Below are 21,226 nucleotides of genomic sequence, written 5' to 3'. Positions count from 1 at the left end.
GACGTCATGACTTAAATAACTCAGGATGTGTTCAGGACTGCAGGAGGAGGCTCAGTCCACCTCTGGTTCTGACCACGTTGTCCCCGTCTGTCTCTAGATGTGGGACAAGAGGTCCTGTGAGGTCCCCCGTCACTGAGCTGGTGTTTTGGTGAATATCCCTGTAAGGAGCAGACCAGGTACCTGGAGGTGTCCTACAGCTGCGCCACACCAACTCCTCCTCCACCTCCACCTCCAACCAAACCTGACTGTACGTACACTGAGTATTTATAAACCAGGTCTTAACCCTCAAACAGCAAGGATACTAAGGTGCAAGGTCTCGGGAGGTCTGGTTCAGGTCTCAGGTGGTCTCTTTTCTTTTCATCAGAACATACTAACTTCATGTATTTTAAGTGTGTTTTAATATCAGTATTATTGTATGTATCATTCCTATGTGTTACTATACTGCTCCTCAATATTGATGCTCTCGTCTTGGACCAGCGCCCCCTGCTGTCTGAACATGTGAAGCTCCGTCTCACCCGGCTCTGTTTCCTCTGCAGGTGAAGACAAATCCACCGCCGACGTCTGAACAAGTCAAAACTTTATTGTTCTTCACACAAAATGACGTCTGTTTTGGTTTTAAATGTCCAGGAACCAGAAACAGCTGATATTAAAAACACTTGTGTGACCATCATAAATGTGTAAAATGATCTTATTTACTCCAGAAGGATTTAACAATAAATCAAAGTGTTGCTCCTTCGTCTTTAGTCCCGTTTTGTTTATTGATGGGGATAAAACTAAATCTAGAGATTATAGATTATAGATTATAGATTAGAGAGCGTAGTGTTTCCTTGGTGAAGTATTCAGGTACTTAGCTGCAGTTTAAAGTATTAACACCACACTGTGAACGACATATTACATATACGACATATTAATACTAAATGCATTGTAAATGTCCACGAGTAGAATCAGTAGAAAAGTATTGATCGATCAAAGTCAATAAACAATAAAGTTGTTCCTGCTTCTGCGTGACATCGGGGTGCATCCCAAGACTCTTAAATGCATCCTTGTTTCCTTCACTTGCGTCCTAGTCCCTCCCACCAGGGGTCCATGGAGAGAGAAACGTCCTTCTGATGACGTCTGGATCAATGGGTCAATCTAACAATGGAGACGTTTAGAACAATAGTTTGACGTTCCTGATGACTGCTACGGTAAAGAACGCCTGGTGCTGGTCCTCCCAGAGCACCGGGGAGGACCAGCACCAGGATCCTGGAGGCCCTGGTGCTGGTCCTCCCAGAGCACCGGGGAGGACCAGCACCAGGATCTGGAGGCCCTGGTGCTGGTCCTCCCGGAGCACCGGGAGGACCAGCACCAGGGTCTGGAGGCCAAGGTCAACCAGAGCTTTACATTCATGCATTGTTGGCTTTTATTTTGATGACTGTCATTAATGCAGTTTAAATTATTTCAAAACCTGTTTTAGTTATTCGTTAATAGGACGCGTTCAAACCACACACTGCTTTATTAGTACTAATTCAATAATTAGACCTGGTAATGTATTGTCATAGTAAGGTTCCATGAAAATACATATATACAGTATATGGATATATACATACCTGTGTATATATATATATATATGAATATATATATATACATATATATATATGTATTTATATATATACATATATATGTATATGCATACAGATATATATGCATATACAAATACATATATATGTATTTATGTATATATACATATCCATGTATTCATTGATAAATCGTTCCTGTCTCTTGTCCTCTATCATTTGACTGTGTGAGTGAACATGTGAACATGTTTTCTACATTTATTAAAATTATATTTAATGAGGACGTCAGAGTGTAAAAGGTTTCACGGTTCTTTGTTGTCGTCTCAGGGTCATGAGGTGAAGAGTTTACCTCTACCGGTTGGGGTTAAAGGTCACAGGTCACGTGTGTGTCTGTGACTTCGTATTGAAGACCTCTGCGGAGGATTCACGCGTTCACTGGGGCTGTTCTGCCCCCTCGTGGCTGCTGAGAGGAAGTCACTGCAGTGTAAGATAATAATAATAATAATAATAATAATAATAATAATAATAATAATGCTCATTTAGAACACGAAATATAATTAACATAATTCAAAAGAATCGTTTTTCATTCGTCACGACAGTTGAACATTATTAGATTATTAGATCGATATAACGTTGACGTCATCATCTTGTCGCACTCCAGGCCCCGCCCCCTCACAGCTTCAGTGTTCCTCGTGGGATCTCCTCCATGCGTCCACATTAATTTATATAACAATAATAATCTATAATCACTCTCCTCAGCAGGTCCTCCATTCCCTTCCGGCTGCAGCACCTGGTCTTTACCTGTCGTCACCATCCGCAGTAACACACACACGGATTAATCCGCCAAGAAAAATAGTCCCCAACAAATGCACAATTAAAAAATGATATATGTATTTATATGTCCATGCATCCAAGCTGTTGTTTTAAGTCTTTATTCTCTTAAAAAGACAACATCATCTAAAAATATTACAGGAAAGTATTTTAATAAACATGTAAATATACATTATTTAATACATTGGTCTATCACTATAACTAGTTAAACATTTAGGTATGTTTCAGACATTAATATTATATATTTATAAAGTGACTTTATTTGTATACAATGATACATGGAAGGCACAATAATAAGTTTAATTTAGTCCGTATTCATTTATTTAGTTTAACGTTGGTCTTTAACTCTATGGCTAAATAACAGAAAAGATCAAATAAATAAATATAAATATAAATATATATTAAATATATTAAATACTTAACTGTACTTTTCTGGCTGTCCAATAATATATAAATAAAACCAAACCTGCAGCTAAGTTAACATGAACACGATTTAAAAAAGCGTTTTCTATCAAATTGTATTATTTTGTTCCTAGAGCGGGATAGAAAGTATTATATATACAAACATATTGAATTTGAATATATTTTTTAATTGTTATCAGATGAATAGTAAGAAGCATAACTTTGCCCAGTTCTTTATTTGTGTGTATATTTGTATATCTATATATATATATTATATTAATATATATATATATATATATATATTGATATATATATATATATTGATATATATATATCAATATATATATATATATCAATATATATTGATATATATATATCAATATATATTGATATATATATATCAATATATATATATATATATATATCAATATATATATATATATATATATATATATATATATATATATTGATATATATATATATATATATATATATATATATATCAATATATATATATATATATCAATATATATATATATATATATATATATATCAATATATATATATATATATATATATATATATATATATATATATATATATATATTGATATATGCTGCACTAAGTTCCGTTTCTCCGTCACTTCGTGAGGAAACGAAAGTGAAAGTAGTCGCGCCTGTCGCCGCCTGTCGCCTCCCCGCAGCTCGTGCCCGTCAGTCAGTCGGTGTGTTCGTACCGGGACGATGGAGGAAACCACGGCGCCCGCTCCCGGTGACCGTGGAGGGGCACTGGGATCCGGATCAGACCAGATCCGCGAAGAACAAACTGCAGCTTTACTTCCAGAGCAAGAGGAAGTCCGGCGGGGGGGACTGCCGAGTGGAGGCCGAGGACGGAGGCCCGAGAGTCGCCGTGTTCTTCCGCTGCGCGGAGGGTGAGTCCACACGCACGCGCTAAAGTCACGGACACGTCGAGCACACGCATGACGTCACGATTATTATAACACGGAGCCATTCTAAACTTATTTTAGTTCCCCAAAGTTTAGGGAATTAAAACTGATCCCAACTCATCTATTGACTTCCCAGCATGCACTGCACCTGTCCTCGTTGTACAGACGTGGAGTCACAACAGGCGGATTATATTTAATGAGTAATAATATGATATCATATCTGAGTTTGAGTCACGCGACGAACGAGTGTTCTCTCTTTTAATCTCCAGCAACTCCTGATGTGTACCTGTTCAGGTAGAGGAAGTAGTACCTGTTCAGGTAGAGGAAGTAGTACCTGTTCAGGTAGAGGAAGTAGTACCTGTTCAGGTAGAGGAAGTAGTACCTGTTCAGGTAGAGTACACAGTACCTGTTCAGGTAGAGTACACAGTACCTGTTCAGGTAGAGGAAGTAGTACCTGTTCAGGTAGAGAACAGAGTACCTGTTCAGGTAGAGGAAGTAGTACATGTTCAGGTAGAGTACACAGTACCTGTTCAGGTAGTGGAAGTAGTACCTGTTCAGGTAGAGGAAGTAGTACATGTTCAGGTAGAGTACACAGTACCTGTTCAGGTAGAGGAAGTAGTACCTGTTCAGGTAGAGGAAGTAGTACATGTTCAGGTAGAGGACGTAGTACCTGTTCAGGTAGAGTACACAGTACCTGTTCAGGTAGAGGAAGTAGTACCTGTTCAGGTAGAGTACACAGTACCTGTTCAGGTAGAGGAAGTAGTACATGTTCAGGTAGAGTACACAGTACCTGTTCAGGTAGAGGAAGTAGTACATGTTCAGGTAGAGTACACAGTACCTGTTCAGGTAGAGTACACAGTACCTGTTCAGGTAGAGGAAGTAGTACATGTTCAGGTAGAGTACACAGTACCTGTTCAGGTAGAGTACACAGTACCTGTTCAGGTAGAGGAAGTAGTACCTGTTCAGGTAGAGTACACAGTACCTGTTCAGGTAGAGTACACAGTACCTGTTCAGGTAGAGGAAGTAGTACCTGTTCAGGTAGAGAACAGAGTACCTGTTCAGGTAGAGGAAGTAGTACATGTTCAGGTAGAGTACACAGTACCTGTTCAGGTAGTGGAAGTAGTACCTGTTCAGGTAGAGGAAGTAGTACATGTTCAGGTAGAGTACACAGTACCTGTTCAGGTAGAGGAAGTAGTACCTGTTCAGGTAGAGGAAGTAGTACATGTTCAGGTAGAGGACGTAGTACCTGTTCAGGTAGAGTACACAGTACCTGTTCAGGTAGAGGAAGTAGTACCTGTTCAGGTAGAGTACACAGTACCTGTTCAGGTAGAGGAAGTAGTACATGTTCAGGTAGAGTACACAGTACCTGTTCAGGTAGAGGAAGTAGTACCTGTTCAGGTAGAGGAAGTAGTACCTGTTCAGGTAGAGTACACAGTACCTGTTCAGGTAGAGGAAGTAGTACATGTTCAGGTAGAGTACACAGTACCTGTTCAGGTAGTGGAAGTAGTACCTGTTCAGGTAGAGGAAGTAGTACATGTTCAGGTAGAGTACACAGTACCTGTTCAGGTAGAGGAAGTAGTACCTGTTCAGGTAGAGGAAGTAGTACATGTTCAGGTAGAGGACGTAGTACCTGTTCAGGTAGAGTACACAGTACCTGTTCAGGTAGAGGAAGTAGTACCTGTTCAGGTAGAGTACACAGTACCTGTTCAGGTAGAGGAAGTAGTACATGTTCAGGTAGAGTACACAGTACCTGTTCAGGTAGAGGAAGTAGTACCTGTTCAGGTAGAGGAAGTAGTACCTGTTCAGGTAGAGTACACAGTACCTGTTCAGGTAGAGGAAGTAGTACATGTTCAGGTAGAGTACACAGTACCTGTTCAAGTAGAGGAAGTAGTACATGTTCAGGTAGAGTACACAGTACCTGTTCAGGTAGAGTACACAGTACCTGTTCAGGTAGAGGAAGTAGTACATGTTCAGGTAGAGGAAGTAGTACCTGTTCAGGTAGAGGACGTAGTACCTGTTCAGGTAGAGTACACAGTACCTGTTCAGGTAGAGGAAGTAGTACATGTTCAGGTAGAGTACACAGTACCTGTTCAGGTAGAGGAAGTAGTACCTGTTCAGATAGAGTACACAGTACCTGTTCAGGTAGAGTACACAGTACCTGTTCAGGTAGAGGAAGTAGTACCTGTTCAGATAGAGTACACAGTACCTGTTCAGGTAGAGGAAGTAGTACATGTTCAGGTAGAGTACACAGTACCTGTTCAGGTAGAGGAAGTAGTACATGTTCAGGTAGAGTACACAGTACCTGTTCAGGTAGAGGAAGTAGTACATGTTCAGATAGAGTACACAGTACCTGTTCAGGTAGAGGAAGTAGTACCTGTTCAGATAGAGTACACAGTACCTGTTCAGGTAGAGGAAGTAGTACCTGTTCAGATAGAGTACACAGTACCTGTTCAGGTAGAGAACAGAGTACCTGTTCAGATAGAGTACACAGTACCTGTTCAGGTAGAGAACAGAGTACCTGTTCAGGTAGAGAACACAGTACCTCTCTGTTACTTGCAGGTAAATTGATGAAGTGTGATGTGATTCCAGTGAAAGAGAGAGTCCTCGCCAGAGAAAACCATGAAATCCTTCTGGACAATCGAACTGTGAAGTTACGTCTGATTTCTGCTTCAGTAAGTACAGAAGATGGTAAAGATTTAAAAAGTATAAATATATATGTATATATGTATATATATATATATATATATATGTATATATATATATGTGTGTATATATATATACACATATATATATGTGTATATATATATACATATATCGATGTGACCTCTTACTCATTCCTGTGCGATATGTAGTTTTTCTTTTTAATGAACATTTTTATTTTAAAGACTACATTTCCCATCAAATTTCAAACTTTAATTTATTCATTCACCTTTTTTAAGTTGGACTGACTCCCTTTTCTTTGTACCGAGTCCCTGCAGACAGCTGCAGGTGTCGTCTCACCTTTCTGAATGCTGCATTTACAATTTAATCTCTACTCAAGGTCCACTTACGAGATTCATCCACCACGGCAAAGCTCACAGGAACAGAGTCCAGAGTTTCACAATAAAAGCAGCCCGCGTTAACTTTATCAGAGCTGTTCAGAAACAGAGGGTCAGTCAGCTGATCTGATCAATATTTACTGATCAATAATCATGTGACACAAACTGTTTCACATGTGAAATAAAACATAATTATCCTGTTTTTATTGATCAATACAACAGCTGATTAGTAACCTTTCTACACTATAGTATACTAACAATAATGATTTTTATAATAACATATAAAAACCTCCCTTCAGTCATTAAACATAACTGGTTTAAAATCTGCTTACAGAATCAAACCGTTCTTCTTCTGTGGTCTACGTGTAAATACTTATTTGAAGATGATGAAACGTTCTTCACGCAACGCAGTTTTTACCAATAAAGTTTATTCTTTATAAAGTCATTAAAAGAGTTTCTGTTTCCTCTCCTCAGATCCCACCGAGCAGCGACTCAGGTAAAACTGATCAACTTATTAACGTCGTATCGATTTAATGATCAGCCGATGGCGGTCCGTCTCTTAATACGGTCGTACTTCCTGTCTGTGGCTCATTGGTTCCTACTGAGGATTTAATGCCATGACTCCATAGTTTCGTGTGAACATGTTTTATTCCTGATGCATCCTGAAGTGACCGCAGCCGATTGTCTTGATCCTCAGACTCAAAGACTCAGGACTCACAAGTCGAGCCTGGAGAAGAAGCTTCAGCGGAGAACAAAGAGGGTAAACAAGAAACTTTGTGCTGCAGATGTTGTTTGTTATGATTCTATTTTTGCTCACTGTCCTAAAAAAAACCATTTAATTTAATATTTTAAGATATTTTTAGCGAGCCTTTTAATTACCTGTTTTGTAAATAACCTTTCTCCATTATTATTATTATAATTCATATTTTACCACTATTCATAAGGCAATGTTTAGCTACTACATTTAATTAATTATTCTAATTAATTACTCAGCTAGCGAGAGTCTGTGCTTCAGCTGAAAATGTCTCAATTTTGTATGATAAATTAATAAGAATCCACATTTAGTTGGGTTTGAAAGTGTAACTGATTTTAAATTCTGATGAGGCTTGATGCTAATTAGAGGAAATGTTTATTTCATTTTCTCTAATTAACCTCAAGCTATAGACTTATGTTCAGGATTATTTTAAGAAAATATATACGTGAATCATGATGAAATAACAGACCTGTAAAATGTACTGTCGCTGTTGTTGTGTTTTCTTTCTCTCAATCTTTTCCAATTGATTCAGTTTTTCACATTAAAAGTTCCTCAGATGAAGATATTTCACGTTAAAGTTCCTCAGATGAAGACTTGTGTTGTGTGTGCTCTCAGAGTCGGAGCGCGTGCTCAGCGTCTCCGTGGTGTTGGACAACGTGTCGCACGACACCACCAGAGACCTGCTGGCCATGCTGGTGGAGAACATCTCGGGTCTGGACGAAGGCCACTTCGGTCTGGAGATCATCTGGGAGAGCAGCAGAGCCGTGGTCACCTTCAAGCAACCGGCAGGTAGGAAGGGACACCAGTAGACAACCAGGAGATAACCAGGACACCAGTAGACAACCAGGAGATAACCAGGACACCAGTAGACAACCAGGACACCAGTAGACAACCAGGAGATAACCAGGACACCACTAGATAACCAGGACACCAGTAGACAACCAGGACACCAGTAGACAACCAGGACACCAGTAGATAACCAGGACACCACTAGACAACCAGGACACCACTAGACAACCAGGACACCAGTAGATAACCAGGACACCAGTAGACAACCAGGACACCAGTAGACAACCAGGACACCAGTAGATAACCAGGACACCAGTAGACAACCAGGACACCAGTAGACAACCAGGAGATAACCAGGACACCAGTAGACAACCAGGACACCAGTAGACAACCAGGAGATAACCAGGACACCAGTAGACAACCAGGAGATAACCAGGACACCAGTAGATAACCAGGACACCAGTAGACAACCAGGAGATAACCAGGACACCAGTAGACAACCAGGACACCAGTAGACAACCAGGAGATAACCAGGACACCAGTAGACAACCAGGACACCAGTAGACAACCAGGACACCAGTAGACAACCAGGAGATAACCAGGACACCAGGAGATAACCAGGAGATAACCAGGACACCAGTAGACAACCAGGAGATAACCAGGACACCAGGAGATAACCAGTAGACAACCAGGACACCAGTAGACAACCAGGACACCAGTAGACAACCAGGAGATAACCAGGACACCAGGAGATAACCAGGAGATAACCAGGACACCAGTAGACAACCAGGACACCAGTAGATAACCAGTAGATAACCAGGACACCAGTAGACAACCAGGACACCAGTAGATAACCAGGACACCAGTAGACAACCAGGAGATAACCAGGACACCAGTAGACAACCAGGACACCAGTAGACAACCAGGACACCAGTAGATAACCAGGACACCAGTAGACAACCAGGACACCAGTAGACAACCAGGACACCAGTAGACAACCAGGACACCAGTAGATAACCAGGACACCAGTAGACAACCAGGACACCAGTAGATAACCAGGACACCAGTAGATAACCAGGACACCAGTAGACAACCAGGACACCAGTAGACAACCAGGAGATAACCAGGACACCAGGAGATAACCAGGAGATAACCAGGACACCAGTAGACAACCAGGACACCAGTAGATAACCAGTAGATAACCAGGACACCAGTAGACAACCAGGACACCAGTAGATAACCAGGACACCAGTAGACAACCAGGAGATAACCAGGACACCAGTAGACAACCAGGACACCAGTAGACAACCAGGACACCAGTAGATAACCAGGACACCAGTAGACAACCAGGACACCAGTAGACAACCAGGACACCAGTAGATAACCAGGACACCAGTAGACAACCAGGACACCAGTAGATAACCAGGACACCAGTAGATAACCAGGACACCAGTAGACAACCAGGACACCAGTAGACAACCAGGACACCAGTAGATAACCAGGACACCAGTAGACAACCAGGACACCAGTAGACAACCAGGACACCAGTAGATAACCAGGACACCAGTAGATAACCAGGACACCAGTAGATAACCAGGACACCAGTAGATAACCAGGACACCAGTAGACAACCAGGACACCAGTAGACAACCAGGACACCAGTAGATAACCAGGACACCAGTAGACAACCAGTAGATAACCAGGATCCCAGTAGACAACCAGGACACCAGTAGACAACCAGGACACCAGTAGATAACCAGGACACCAGTAGACAACCAGGACACCAGTAGATAACCAGGACACCAGTAGACAACCAGGACACCAGTAGACCAGTAGACAACCAGGACACCAGTAGACAACCAGGACACCAGTAGATAACCAGGACACCAGTAGATAACCAGGACACCAGTAGACAACCAGGACACCAGTAGACCAGTAGACAACCAGGACACCAGTAGACAACCAGGACACCAGTAGACAACCAGGACACCAGTAGACAACCAGTAGATAACCAGGATCCCAGTAGACAACCAGGACACCAGTAGACAACCAGGACACCAGTAGACAACCAGGACACCAGTAGACAACCAGGACACCAGTAGACAACCAGGACACCAGTAGATAACCAGGACACCAGTAGACAACCAGTAGATAACCAGGATCCCAGTAGACAACCAGGACACCAGTAGACAACCAGGACACCAGTAGACCAGTAGACAACCAGGACACCAGTAGACAACCAGGACACCAGTAGACAACCAGGACACCAGTAGATAACCAGGACACCAGTAGACAACCAGGACACCAGTAGACAACCAGGACACCAGTAGATAACCAGGACACCAGTAGACAACCAGGACACCAGTAGACAACCAGGACACCAGTAGATAACCAGGACACCAGTAGACAACCAGGACACCAGTAGACAACCAGGACACCAGTAGACAACCAGTAGATAACCAGGATCCCAGTAGACAACCAGGACACCAGTAGACAACCAGTAGATAGCCAGGACACCAGTAGACAACCAGGACACCAGTAGACAACCATTAGATAACCAGGACACCAGTAGATAACCAGTAGATAACCAGGACACCAGTAGACAACCATTAGATAACCAGGACACCAGTAGATAACCAGTAGACAACCAGGACACCAGTAGACAACCAGTAGATAACCAGGACACCAGTAGATAACCAGGACACCAGTAGACAACCAGGACACCAGTAGACCAGTAGACAACCAGGACACCAGTAGACAACCAGGACACCAGTAGATAACCAGGACACCAGTAGACAACCAGGACACCAGTAGACAACCAGGACACCAGTAGATAACCAGGACACCAGTAGATAACCAGGACACCAGTAGATAACCAGGACACCAGTAGACAACCAGGACACCAGTAGATAACCAGGACACCAGTAGATAACCAGTAGACAACCAGGACACCAGTAGACAACCATTAGATAACCAGGACACCAGTAGATAACCAGTAGATAACTAGCACACCAGTAGATATTCAAGACACCAGCTGACCCTGGACCAGTGGTAACCCTGGTGTTTTACAGACCAGGAGAAGTTCCTGGCCGTGAGTCAGTCCACCCAGAAGCTGCAGAAACGAGGACTGACGACTCGCCCGCTGGAGGCTGCGGTGAGCGTCCGGTTGGAGAGTCTCCCTCCCAACGTGGTCAAAGGTATGCCGGCTGTTCGATTCCCCGTCTTCTCCACGCGCCGTTGAAGCTGTTGTGGTCACACGTGGTGTGTTTGTGCCTCTGCAGACATGTTGGAGCTGTACTTCGAGAAGCACTGGGAGGTGCCGGACGCCGTGGTCCTGATCCCCCATGAACGGGCAGCCGTGGCGACCTTCAGGAGCCCCAAAGGTTTCTCCCTTTAGCTTCAGCCTTTAGCTTCAGTCTGTCTCCCTTTTGCTTCAGCCTGTAGCTTCAGTCTTTCTCCCTTTAGCTTCAGCCTTTAGCTTCAGTCTGTCTCCCTTTAGCTTCAGCCTTTAGCTTCAGTCTTTCTCCCTTTAGCTTCAGCCTTTAGCTTCAGTCTTTCTCCCTTTAGCTTCAGCCTTTAGCTTCAGTCTTTCTCCCTTTAGCTTCAGCCTTTAGCTTCAGTCTTTCTCCCTTTAGCTTCAGCCTTTAGCTTCAGTCTTTCTCCTTTAGCTTCAGCCTTTAGCTTCAGTCTGTCTCCCTTTAGCTTCAGTCTGTCTCCCTTTAGCTTCAGCCTTTCTCCCTTTAGCTTCAGCCTTTCTCCCTTTAGCTTCAGCCTATAGCTTCAGCCTTTCTCCCTTTAGCTTCAGCCTTTAGCTTCAGTCTTTCTCCCTTTAGCTTCAGCCTTTAGCTTCAGTCTGTCTCCCTTTAGCTTCAGTCTTTCTCCCTTTAGCTTCAGCCTTTAGCTTCAGCCTATAGCTTCAGCCTTTCTCCCTTTAGCTTCAGCCTTTAGCTTCAGCCTGTCTCCCTTTAGCTTCAGTCTGTCTCCCTTTAGCTTCAGCCTTTCTCCCTTTAGCTTCAGCCTTTCTCCCTTTAGCTTCAGTCTGTCTCCCTTTAGCTTCAGCCTTTAGCTTCAGCCTTTCTCCCTTTAGCTTCAGCCTTTCTCCCTTTAGCTTCAGCCTGTCTCCCTTTAGCTTCAGCCTTTCTCCCTTTAGCTTCAGCCTTTCTCCCTTTAGCTTCAGTCTGTCTCCCTTTAGCTTCAGCCTTTAGCTTCAGCCTTTCTCCCTTTAGCTTCAGCCTTTCTCCCTTTAGCTTCAGCCTGTCTCCCTTTAGCTTCAGCCTTTCTCCCTTTAGCTTCAGCCTTTAGCTTCAGCCTGTCTCCCTTTAGCTTCAGTCTGTCTCCCTTTAACTTCAGCCTTTCTCCCTTTAGCTTCAGCCTTTCTCCCTTTAGCTTCAGTCTGTCTCCCTTTAGCTTCAGCCTTTAGCTTCAGCCTTTCTCCCTTTAGCTTCAGCCTTTCTCCCTTTAGCTTCAGCCTTTCTCCCTTTAGCTTCAGCCTTTCTCCCTTTAGCTTCAGCCTGTCTCCCTTTAGCTTCAGCCTTTAGCTTCAGCCTTTCTCCCTTTAGCTTCAGCCTTTAGCTTCAGCCTTTCTCCCTTTAGCTTCAGCCTGTCTCCCTTTAGCTTCAGCCTTTCTCCCTTTAGCTTCAGCCTTTCTCCCTTTAGCTTCAGCCTGTCTCCCTTTAGCTTCAGCCTTTAGCTTCAGCCTTTCTCCCTTTAGCTTCAGCCTTTCTCCCTTTAGCTTCAGTCTGTCTCCCTTTAGCTTCAGCCTTTAGCTTCAGCCTTTCTCCCTTTAGCTTCAGCCTTTCTCCCTTTAGCTTCAGCCTTTCTCCCTTTAGCTTCAGTCTGTCTCCCTTTAGCTTCAGCCTTTAGCTTCAGCCTTTCTCCCTTTAGCTTCAGTCTGTCTCCCTTTAACTTCAGCCTTTCTCCCTTTAGCTTCAGCCTTTCTCCCTTTAGCTTCAGCCTGTCTCCCTTTAGCTTCAGCCTTTCTCCCTTTAGCTTCAGCCTTTCTCCCTTTAGCTTCAGCCTGTCTCCCTTTAGCTTCAGCCTTTCTCCCTTTAGCTTCAGCCTTTCTCCCTTTAGCTTCAGCCTTTCTCCCTTTAGCTTCAGCCTGTCTCCCTTTAGCTTCAGCCTTTAGCTTCAGCCTTTCTCCCTTTAGCTTCAGTCTTTCTCCCTTTAGCTTCAGCCTTTAGCTTCAGCCTTTCTCCCTTTAGCTTCAGCCTGTCTCCCTTTAGCTTCAGCCTTTCTCCCTTTAGCTTCAGCCTTTCTCCCTTTAGCTTCAGCCTATATATATATATATATATATATATATATATATATATATACACACATAATATATAATAACTTGTGGCTACACCTAGAACCACCACCCAGCTGAGCTTTCCTTTGTTTATTTCCCGCTGCAGTCGTGGAAAGCATTTGCACAAAGCGAGACTACTTGATGCAGTCCATCCCCGTGAAGGTGTATCCGTACTACGAGTCCCTCGGCACGGCGCTGTACGGCTCAGAGCGGCCCACGTGGAAGATGCCCGAGCCCGTCACCGAGCGCGTTCACCACGTCATCTGGAAGTTCCTCCTGATGAAGAAGCTGCTGAACAGCCTCAACGATCGGATGCGTCCGCACTTCTGCAGCGTGGACTTGGAAACCCCGGCGGCGAAGCTCCGCCCTCTCCCGGAGTTCCTGAAGCAGAAAGGTCTGACCGCCCAACGCGTAGATGGGTGGGCGAGCGCCGCCAAAGAGGCCTTCTGTCGCCAAATGTCCGAGTACGGCGCCTTCGAGTGTCCGGCGAATGCGCATGCGTGGAAAGCTGCGGAGAAAGACGTCCGTTCGGCTATCGGGGACGACGCCTTCCTGGTGCTGGATACACCCAAAGGGATTCTGACCGTTGCCGGCCGAGCTGACACTCTGAAACAAATCCAAGCTCCTGTGGAGAACCTCGTTCTGAAAGCCATGGATCAGATGAAGCGTCAGGCAGAGGGTTTATCTGACGTGATGAGAATGTCTCCTGCGATGTTCTACATCCTGAATCACGAGGGCTTCAAGAAAGCGGCCCAGGACATTTCCCCCGACATGAAGCTCTCCTTCAATGAAGTTGACCAGAAGTTGACCATCACGGGATTACCCGTAGAGGTTTACCGGATTAAATCGTGGATCTTGGAGAAGAACGTGGGCTTGAGTAAGAAGCCCCTGAATATCCCCCCACCGCTTCTGGACTTCCTGAAGACCGTGGATCCCATGGACATGTCGCAGCACCTGTTCACATCCAGAGGCATCGGGGCCGTCTACACCATCGAGAACAAAGGGTTGACTCTGTCGGGGAGTTCTGAGAGAGTCCTCGCGGCCGCCGAGAGCAAGATGAAGAGCGATTTGAGCCAGCAGACTCTGAATGTGGAGGACCAAGACGTTCTGAAACTTCACCTTTGGGTCCAGCTGAACCAACAGCTGTTGGACACCTACAACTCTTTAACGACGAAAACCGTGGCCATTCAGATCCACCCGGAGAGAAAGGACAAGGTGACGGTGGCCGGCTTCCTGAATCAAGTGAACGAGGTCGCCGACAGTCTGAGGGACTTCATTATGAACCACTCCCGGGTTCAAGAAACCATTCGCATCAAGTCCTGCGCTGTCGTTCAGTTCATTGAGAAAAAGAAATCAGAAGATTGGTCCGGCATTGCCAAAGATAATGACGTAGAAGTCCGGTTTGATTCAGCGAGGCCGAAGATCACCCTCGCCGGGGCTCGTCTTCACGTCCAGAAAGCCAGAAGCTGCTTCCAGGAGCTGGCGAGTGGCCTCTCCACCGACCACTTCACGGTGGACAAGCCTGGAGCCAAGAAGTACTTCCAGTCTCATGGAAGCATGTTGCTGTCGACCATCATGACGGAGCTCAGCTGCGTGGTGGTGCTTAGTCCGGAGAATCAAGAGGAGGAGGAGGAGGAGGGGATGGAGTACGACGAAGTGAAAAACGGGCATTGTTATTGCAAAGTGAAGACCGCGAGTGGGGTTCTGGTCTCGGTCAGCAAGGCCGACATCTGCAGCTTTGGCGTGGACGCGGTGGTCAATGCGGCCAACGAGGATCTGCAGCACATCGGCGGCCTGGCGTTGGCGCTGCTCAAGGCGGCCGGGCCGGAGCTGCAGAAAATCAGCAACGACCACGTTGCCAGAAGAGGAAAGCTACGAGCCGGCGACGCCGTGGTGACGGCCGCGTGTAACCTGCCCTGCAGGCACGTCGTGCACACGGTCGGCCCGCGGTTCTCCGACGCCGACAGGAAGACGTCCGTGTCGCGTCTGAAGCTGGCGGTTAAAAACAGCCTCACGCAAGCGGAGGCGGTGAACTGCTCCACCGTCGCGCTGCCGGCGATCAGCTCGGGGGTGTTCGGCTTCCCCGTCGACCTCTGTGCCGAGACCATCGCCGAGGCCGTGAGGGACTTCTGCGACGCCTCGGGAGGTCCGCGGTTGTTGACGGAGGTCCACCTGGTGGACAACAACGACAACACGGTGAGAGTCCTGGCCGCGGCCGTCAACACACTGTTCAAGGACCTTGGACCCACGATGACGGTACCACCGCCAGCAGCAGCGAGAGGCGCTGAGGCTTCTGGGTAAATACAAGAAACATGAACTTCTATTTATTTGATCATTTGGATGCTTAGACATTTTAGGAAATGCTTAATGTCTTTGTTGTTACGACAGCATACCAATAAAATAACAACATAGCAATGTACATATATACACTATATACTATAAATGGTGGCTAATCAAATCAAATATAACTTGTTTTACCTCAATATCAATATTGTGACCATATTGTATGGTTGACCATTGATGCATTCACAATAATTTACACAATGACAATAAAACCCGAAATGTATACCATACCCTAATAAGATAATCAAAATCTAAGACTATCTCGGCTCATATCAAGGTATCAATATAATAATTATATATTTCCCAGCCCATCTATATACCTTTTACATATTTGTACTTAATTACTGGTTTGCAGAGAATAACTTCAACCCTGGCTCTCAACACATAATTGCCTGTAAAGAGACACTAGCTAGCTGTGCTGCCTACTTGCAGTTTTTGTGCTAAGCTAAGCTAAGGCTGCTAGGGAACAATAAGCAGTTTTCTAGTTCCTCTGTTGTTTCAAGTCTTTGGTCCAGAGAGTGAAACTCTCCACTAACAACTCCAGAACTTTCTCCAACTGTCTTTTCTATTTCTGTAGATTAGTGTGTCTGAACGTTATTGCTCTCTTCCCAGTGGATACCAGCTGGTTCAAGGTCAGAACCACTCCCAGTTGCCCCGGGGCCGTCCGTTTGGTAACCGAGGGCGAGGAGGTAACCATGGAGGTCAGAACCTCGGAGGCTACGCCAGCCGTGGAGGTCACGCAGGGTACAGCTCTTCTGTTTAGTTTACTTCTACTCTTATTGCTTTGTTTTCATGTATCTGTTCAGTGACTGAGGTGGCTTTTAATTGTGCTGTACAATTAAAGTTTGACTTGACATCAGTCCTGCCTTTTGATTGGCTGTAGGTCGGGGAGGATGGAGCAGACCACCGCCGAGGGGCTGAAGATTATCTTGCGGAGCGGCAACATTCAGGACCAGACTGTGAGTACGGACCCTGAGATCCCATAAAGAGTATTATGATCCTGACCCTTTGTTTTATAGGCCAAACGCCAACAAATATGGATTCAATCAGAATGTTTTGTTAGATTAGAACATAGAACCGTAGCAGAGCTCGCTGTACTATACGTGTGCGTTTGTGTCTTTTATTATTAAAATGCAGAACAAGCTTATTATGAGGGGCATTGAGAGAAAAGATGAACAGAGACAGAGAACATTCGCTTAATGCGTAAGTGTGGGTGTGTCCAAGCCTACGTCATTGGACCGTCAGTGAATATAATCACGTTCAAAGTCCTCGTTTCTCTTTATACTCCAAAAATACTCATCAATTTAAAGCTCTAATCTGCAAATATTCTTTTGGTTTTACTGAAACATTATTGTATTTTTACTTAATTTAAACATTATTGTATTTTTACTTAATTTAAACATTATTGTATTTTTACTTAATTTAAATATTATTGTATTTTTATTTAAATGAAACATTATTGTATGTTTAATGAATTTAAATACTATTGTAGTTTTACTGATGGAATATTTTTGTATTTCTACTTAAATAAATATTAGTGTATTCTACTTAAATTACATATTGTAGTTTTAACCTAAATTAAATATTATTGTAGTTTTACTTACATTAAATATTGTAGTTTTTCCTCAAATTAAATGTTGTATTTTTATTAAAAGAAATCTGCAGCACATCCAAGTAATTTAATATTATTGTATTTTTACCTAGAATAAATATTTCTTTGAAGTTTTACTTTAATGGAATATTTATGTATTTTTACTGAATTTAAATAGTATTATATTTCTACTTGAATAAATCTTGATGTACTCGTTATTAATAATGATGCTGTGATTTCGGTCCCCAGACGGACGTCATTGTCAACACCATCTCCGAGGACATGAACCTGAACCAGGGCGCCGTGTCCAAAGCCGTCCTGCAGGGCGCCGGCTCCGGCCTGCAGCCGGCCCTCCAGGCTGCAGCCGGGGCGTCCGCGCTGCCGTACGGCGACGTCGTCGTCACCGACGGCTTCAACCTCAAGTGTCGGAAAGTCTTTCACGCCGTTTGCCCGTTTTGGGACAACGCAGGTGGCCAGGCCGAGGAGGTGAGGGAAGGGGGGCATGATGGGAAACGTATGTTTTGAGCTTTAAATACAGACGACGGATCACTGCGGCTGTCGTGAAGCCAAAGCAGAACGTTGATGTGTTCAGCAGCAAAATCAGAAAACAAAACCTTTTCCAACAGTACGCCGTGTTTCACTCCATGAAGACGAAGTAAAACTAAAACGTAGCACAAACAGGAAGTACCTGAAGAGCGCCTATCGGTTTTCACTCTTTTTCAATCACCACTGAGTCGCATTACGATCACGGAGCAGCTCATTTAGCGGCTGGCTAGTTAGCTGGTGGACGTTAGCGCGCTATTAGCTGGCGAACGTTAGTGCGCTATTAGCTGGCAGATGTTAGCACGCAAGTTAGCTGGTGACGGTTAGCACGCTAGTTAGCTGGCGGACGTTAGCGTTCTAGTTGGCTGGCGGACGTTAGCGTGCTAGTTGGCTGGCGGACGTTAGCGTGCTAGTTGGCTGGCGGACGTTAGCATGCTAGTTAGCTGGCGGACGTTAGCGTGCTAGTTGGCTGGCGGACGTTAGCGTTCTAGTTGGCTGGCGGACGTTAGCGTGCTAGTTAGCTGGCGGACGTTAGCGTTCTAGTTGGCTGGCGGATGTTATCGTGCTAGTTGGCTGGCGGACGTTAGCGTGCTAGTTGGCTGGCGGACGTTAGCGTGCTAGTTAAAAAGCGTTTTGTTTTTTTAACTAATGTGCATCTCACTGATGGGTAGTCACATGGGAATCCCCTTTGAACTACCCATGTGATGGATTTGAACCAACAACCCTCGAATCAACGGTTATTTATTGAACCACTACTGACTGCATTCACCACAATGTGACTCCTCCTTCGTCTCAGGAGCTGGTGTCCATCGTCAGATATTGCCTGAAGGAGGCCGAGAGCCTCCGCATGGCCTCGCTGTCCTTCCCCGCCATCGGCACGGGAAACCTGCGCTTCCCCAGAGACGTGGTGTCCAGAGTGCTGCTGCAGGAGATCCACGCGTACAGCCGCAGACGAGCGCCTCGCCACCTGAGGGAGGTGGCGGTCGTCGTTCACCCGAGTGACGGCCGAACGGTGGACGTGAGTTGGTTTCATTCGTGATGTCCGAAGCTTTCAAAGAAACTCAAAGGTTTGGAGTTAGAAGGAAGTGAGCCGACCAGACCTCTGTAGCGTTAACACAGTCTCACAAAGTTGCATTGTGGGTAATGCAGGCTATCGACTATACGTCTGCTTCAAACTGTCCACCTGTGATGAATCTGTGTGCGACACTTTAATCTGAACTGTAACAGCTAGTTAGCAGCAACATTTACCTGCGTCACCTCCTCTGTGTTTTTCAGGTCTTCACCAGAGAGTTCAAAGGTCAGACCGGTCAGAGGAACGTCCAACGGGAAGCTCGAGAGTTTAACGAGTCACCAGTGAGCCAATCACAGCAGGCCTCAGGTAAGGAGCCTCCTCCTTTCATTTAAACAGAGTTTAGTCTGTGACTTTAAACCAGAATAAAGAGTTTAGTCTGTGACTTTAAACCAGAATAAAGAGTTCAATCTGTGACTTTAAACCAGAATAAAGAGTTCAATCTGTGACTTTAATCCAGAATAAAGAGTTCAATCTGTGACTTTAAGAAAGAATAAAGAGTTTAATATGTGACTTTAAACCAGAATAAAGAGTTTAATCTGTGACTTTAATCCAGAATAAAGAGTTTAATCTGTGACTTTAAACCAGAATAAAGAGTTTAATCTGTGACTTTAAACCAGAATAAAGAGTTTAATCTGTGACTTTAATCCAGAATAAAGAGTTCAATCTGTGACTTTAAGAAAGAATAAAGAGTTTAATATGTGACTTTAAACCAGAATAAAGAGTTTAATCTGTGACTTTAATCCAGAATAAAGAGTTCAATCTGTGACTTTAAGAAAGAATAAAGAGTTTAATATGTGACTTTAAACCAGAATAAAGAGTTTAATCTGTGACTTTAATCCAGAATAAAGAGTTCAATCTGTGACTTTAAGAAAGAATAAAGAGTTTAATATGTGACTTTAAACCAGAATAAAGAGTTTAATATGTGACTTTAAACCAGAATAAAGAGTTTAATCTGTGACTTTAATCCAGAATAAAGAGTTCAATCTGTGACTTTAAACCAGAATAAAGAGTTTAATCTGTGACTTTAATCCAGAATAAAGAGTTCAATCTGTGACTTTAAACCAGAATAAAGAGTTCAATCTGTGTATATAATCCAGAATAAAGAGTTCAATCTGTGACTTTAAACCAGAATAAGAGTTCAATCTGTGACTTTAATCCAGAATAAGGGTTCAATCTGTGACTTTAATCCAGAATAAGGGTTCAATCTGTGACTTTAATCCAGAATAAGGGTTCAATCTGTGACTTAGACCTGTAGCTCCTCTCAGCCGAGTCTCTTGTTTGCCTCAGCCTCCTTCGGCCGGGTGTCCTCTCCGAGCCTCGGCGTGCACCAGATCCAGTTGGGTCCGCTGAGTCTCGAGGTGTCGACTGGCGACATCACCAAGGAGGCCAGTGATGTCATCGTCAACTCCTCCAATCAGAACTTTACCCTTAACTCAGGTGACGGCGCCTCCTTTGTCTTTCCTTCAGGAGTTTCCTGAAGGTGTAGAATCGATTTAAAGCGGCAGCTTGGTTTACTGGACCTGTTGTTCTTCCGGTTCTCTTCTCAGGCGTGTCGAAGGCGATCCTAGACGGCGCCGGACTGACGGTGCAGCAGGAGTGCTCCCAGATCGGTAGGAGCTCCGCCCACTAATGACTTTACCGACTTCGTGGTGCATTTAAGTGTCGCTCAGAAACCCCGGAGAAACCCAAGCCGTTGTTGTCCCTTCCTACTGGTTCCTCTCCACAGTGGGTTCTAAGGGGTTCCAGCCTGTAATCCAAGTTATTCCTCATGATGGTTCTCTATGGTGTGGTCCTGGTTCCTCTCCACAGTGGGTTCTAAGGGGTTCCAGCCTGTAATCAAGTTATTCCTCATGATGGTTCTCTATGGTGTGGTCCTGGTTCCTCTCCACAGTGGGTTCTAAGGGGTTCCAGCCTGTAATCAAGTTATTCCTCATGATGGTTCTCTATGGTGTGGTCCTGGTTCCTCTCCACAGTGGGTTCTAAGGGGTTCCAGCCTCTAATCCAAGTTATTCCTCATGATGATTCTCTATGGTGTGGTCCTGGTTCCTCTCCACAGTGGGTTCTAAGGGGT

At 44.5% G+C, this 21,226-nt stretch overlaps 1 protein-coding gene across 1 annotated transcript in view; it reads left to right on the top strand.

Annotated features, from left to right (window-relative positions):
• LOC117735815 (protein mono-ADP-ribosyltransferase PARP14-like) overlaps positions 1-21,226 on the top strand; it is a 33,533-nt gene that overhangs the window by 6,135 nt on the left and 6,172 nt on the right. The window contains exons 2-17 of the mRNA XM_034540693.1: positions 1,218-1,366; positions 3,441-3,720; positions 6,325-6,407; positions 7,248-7,269; positions 7,471-7,533; positions 8,143-8,316; positions 11,388-11,513; positions 11,598-11,699; positions 13,713-15,903; positions 16,562-16,693; positions 16,833-16,908; positions 17,790-18,026; positions 18,880-19,101; positions 19,359-19,461; positions 20,443-20,592; positions 20,703-20,765. Coding sequence (XP_034396584.1) covers positions 1,218-1,366; positions 3,441-3,720; positions 6,325-6,407; positions 7,248-7,269; positions 7,471-7,533; positions 8,143-8,316; positions 11,388-11,513; positions 11,598-11,699; positions 13,713-15,903; positions 16,562-16,693; positions 16,833-16,908; positions 17,790-18,026; positions 18,880-19,101; positions 19,359-19,461; positions 20,443-20,592; positions 20,703-20,765 — 4,173 coding nt within the window. The remainder of the gene's footprint in view (positions 1-1,217; positions 1,367-3,440; positions 3,721-6,324; positions 6,408-7,247; positions 7,270-7,470; positions 7,534-8,142; positions 8,317-11,387; positions 11,514-11,597; positions 11,700-13,712; positions 15,904-16,561; positions 16,694-16,832; positions 16,909-17,789; positions 18,027-18,879; positions 19,102-19,358; positions 19,462-20,442; positions 20,593-20,702; positions 20,766-21,226) is intronic.

Source organism: Cyclopterus lumpus, chromosome 9, assembly GCF_009769545.1.
Source record: "Cyclopterus lumpus isolate fCycLum1 chromosome 9, fCycLum1.pri, whole genome shotgun sequence".
NCBI classification, from domain to species: Eukaryota; Metazoa; Chordata; class Actinopteri; order Perciformes; family Cyclopteridae; genus Cyclopterus; species Cyclopterus lumpus.
The sequence above is the reverse complement of the archived record's forward strand: the minus strand, read 5'-3'. Positions and strand labels throughout refer to the sequence as shown.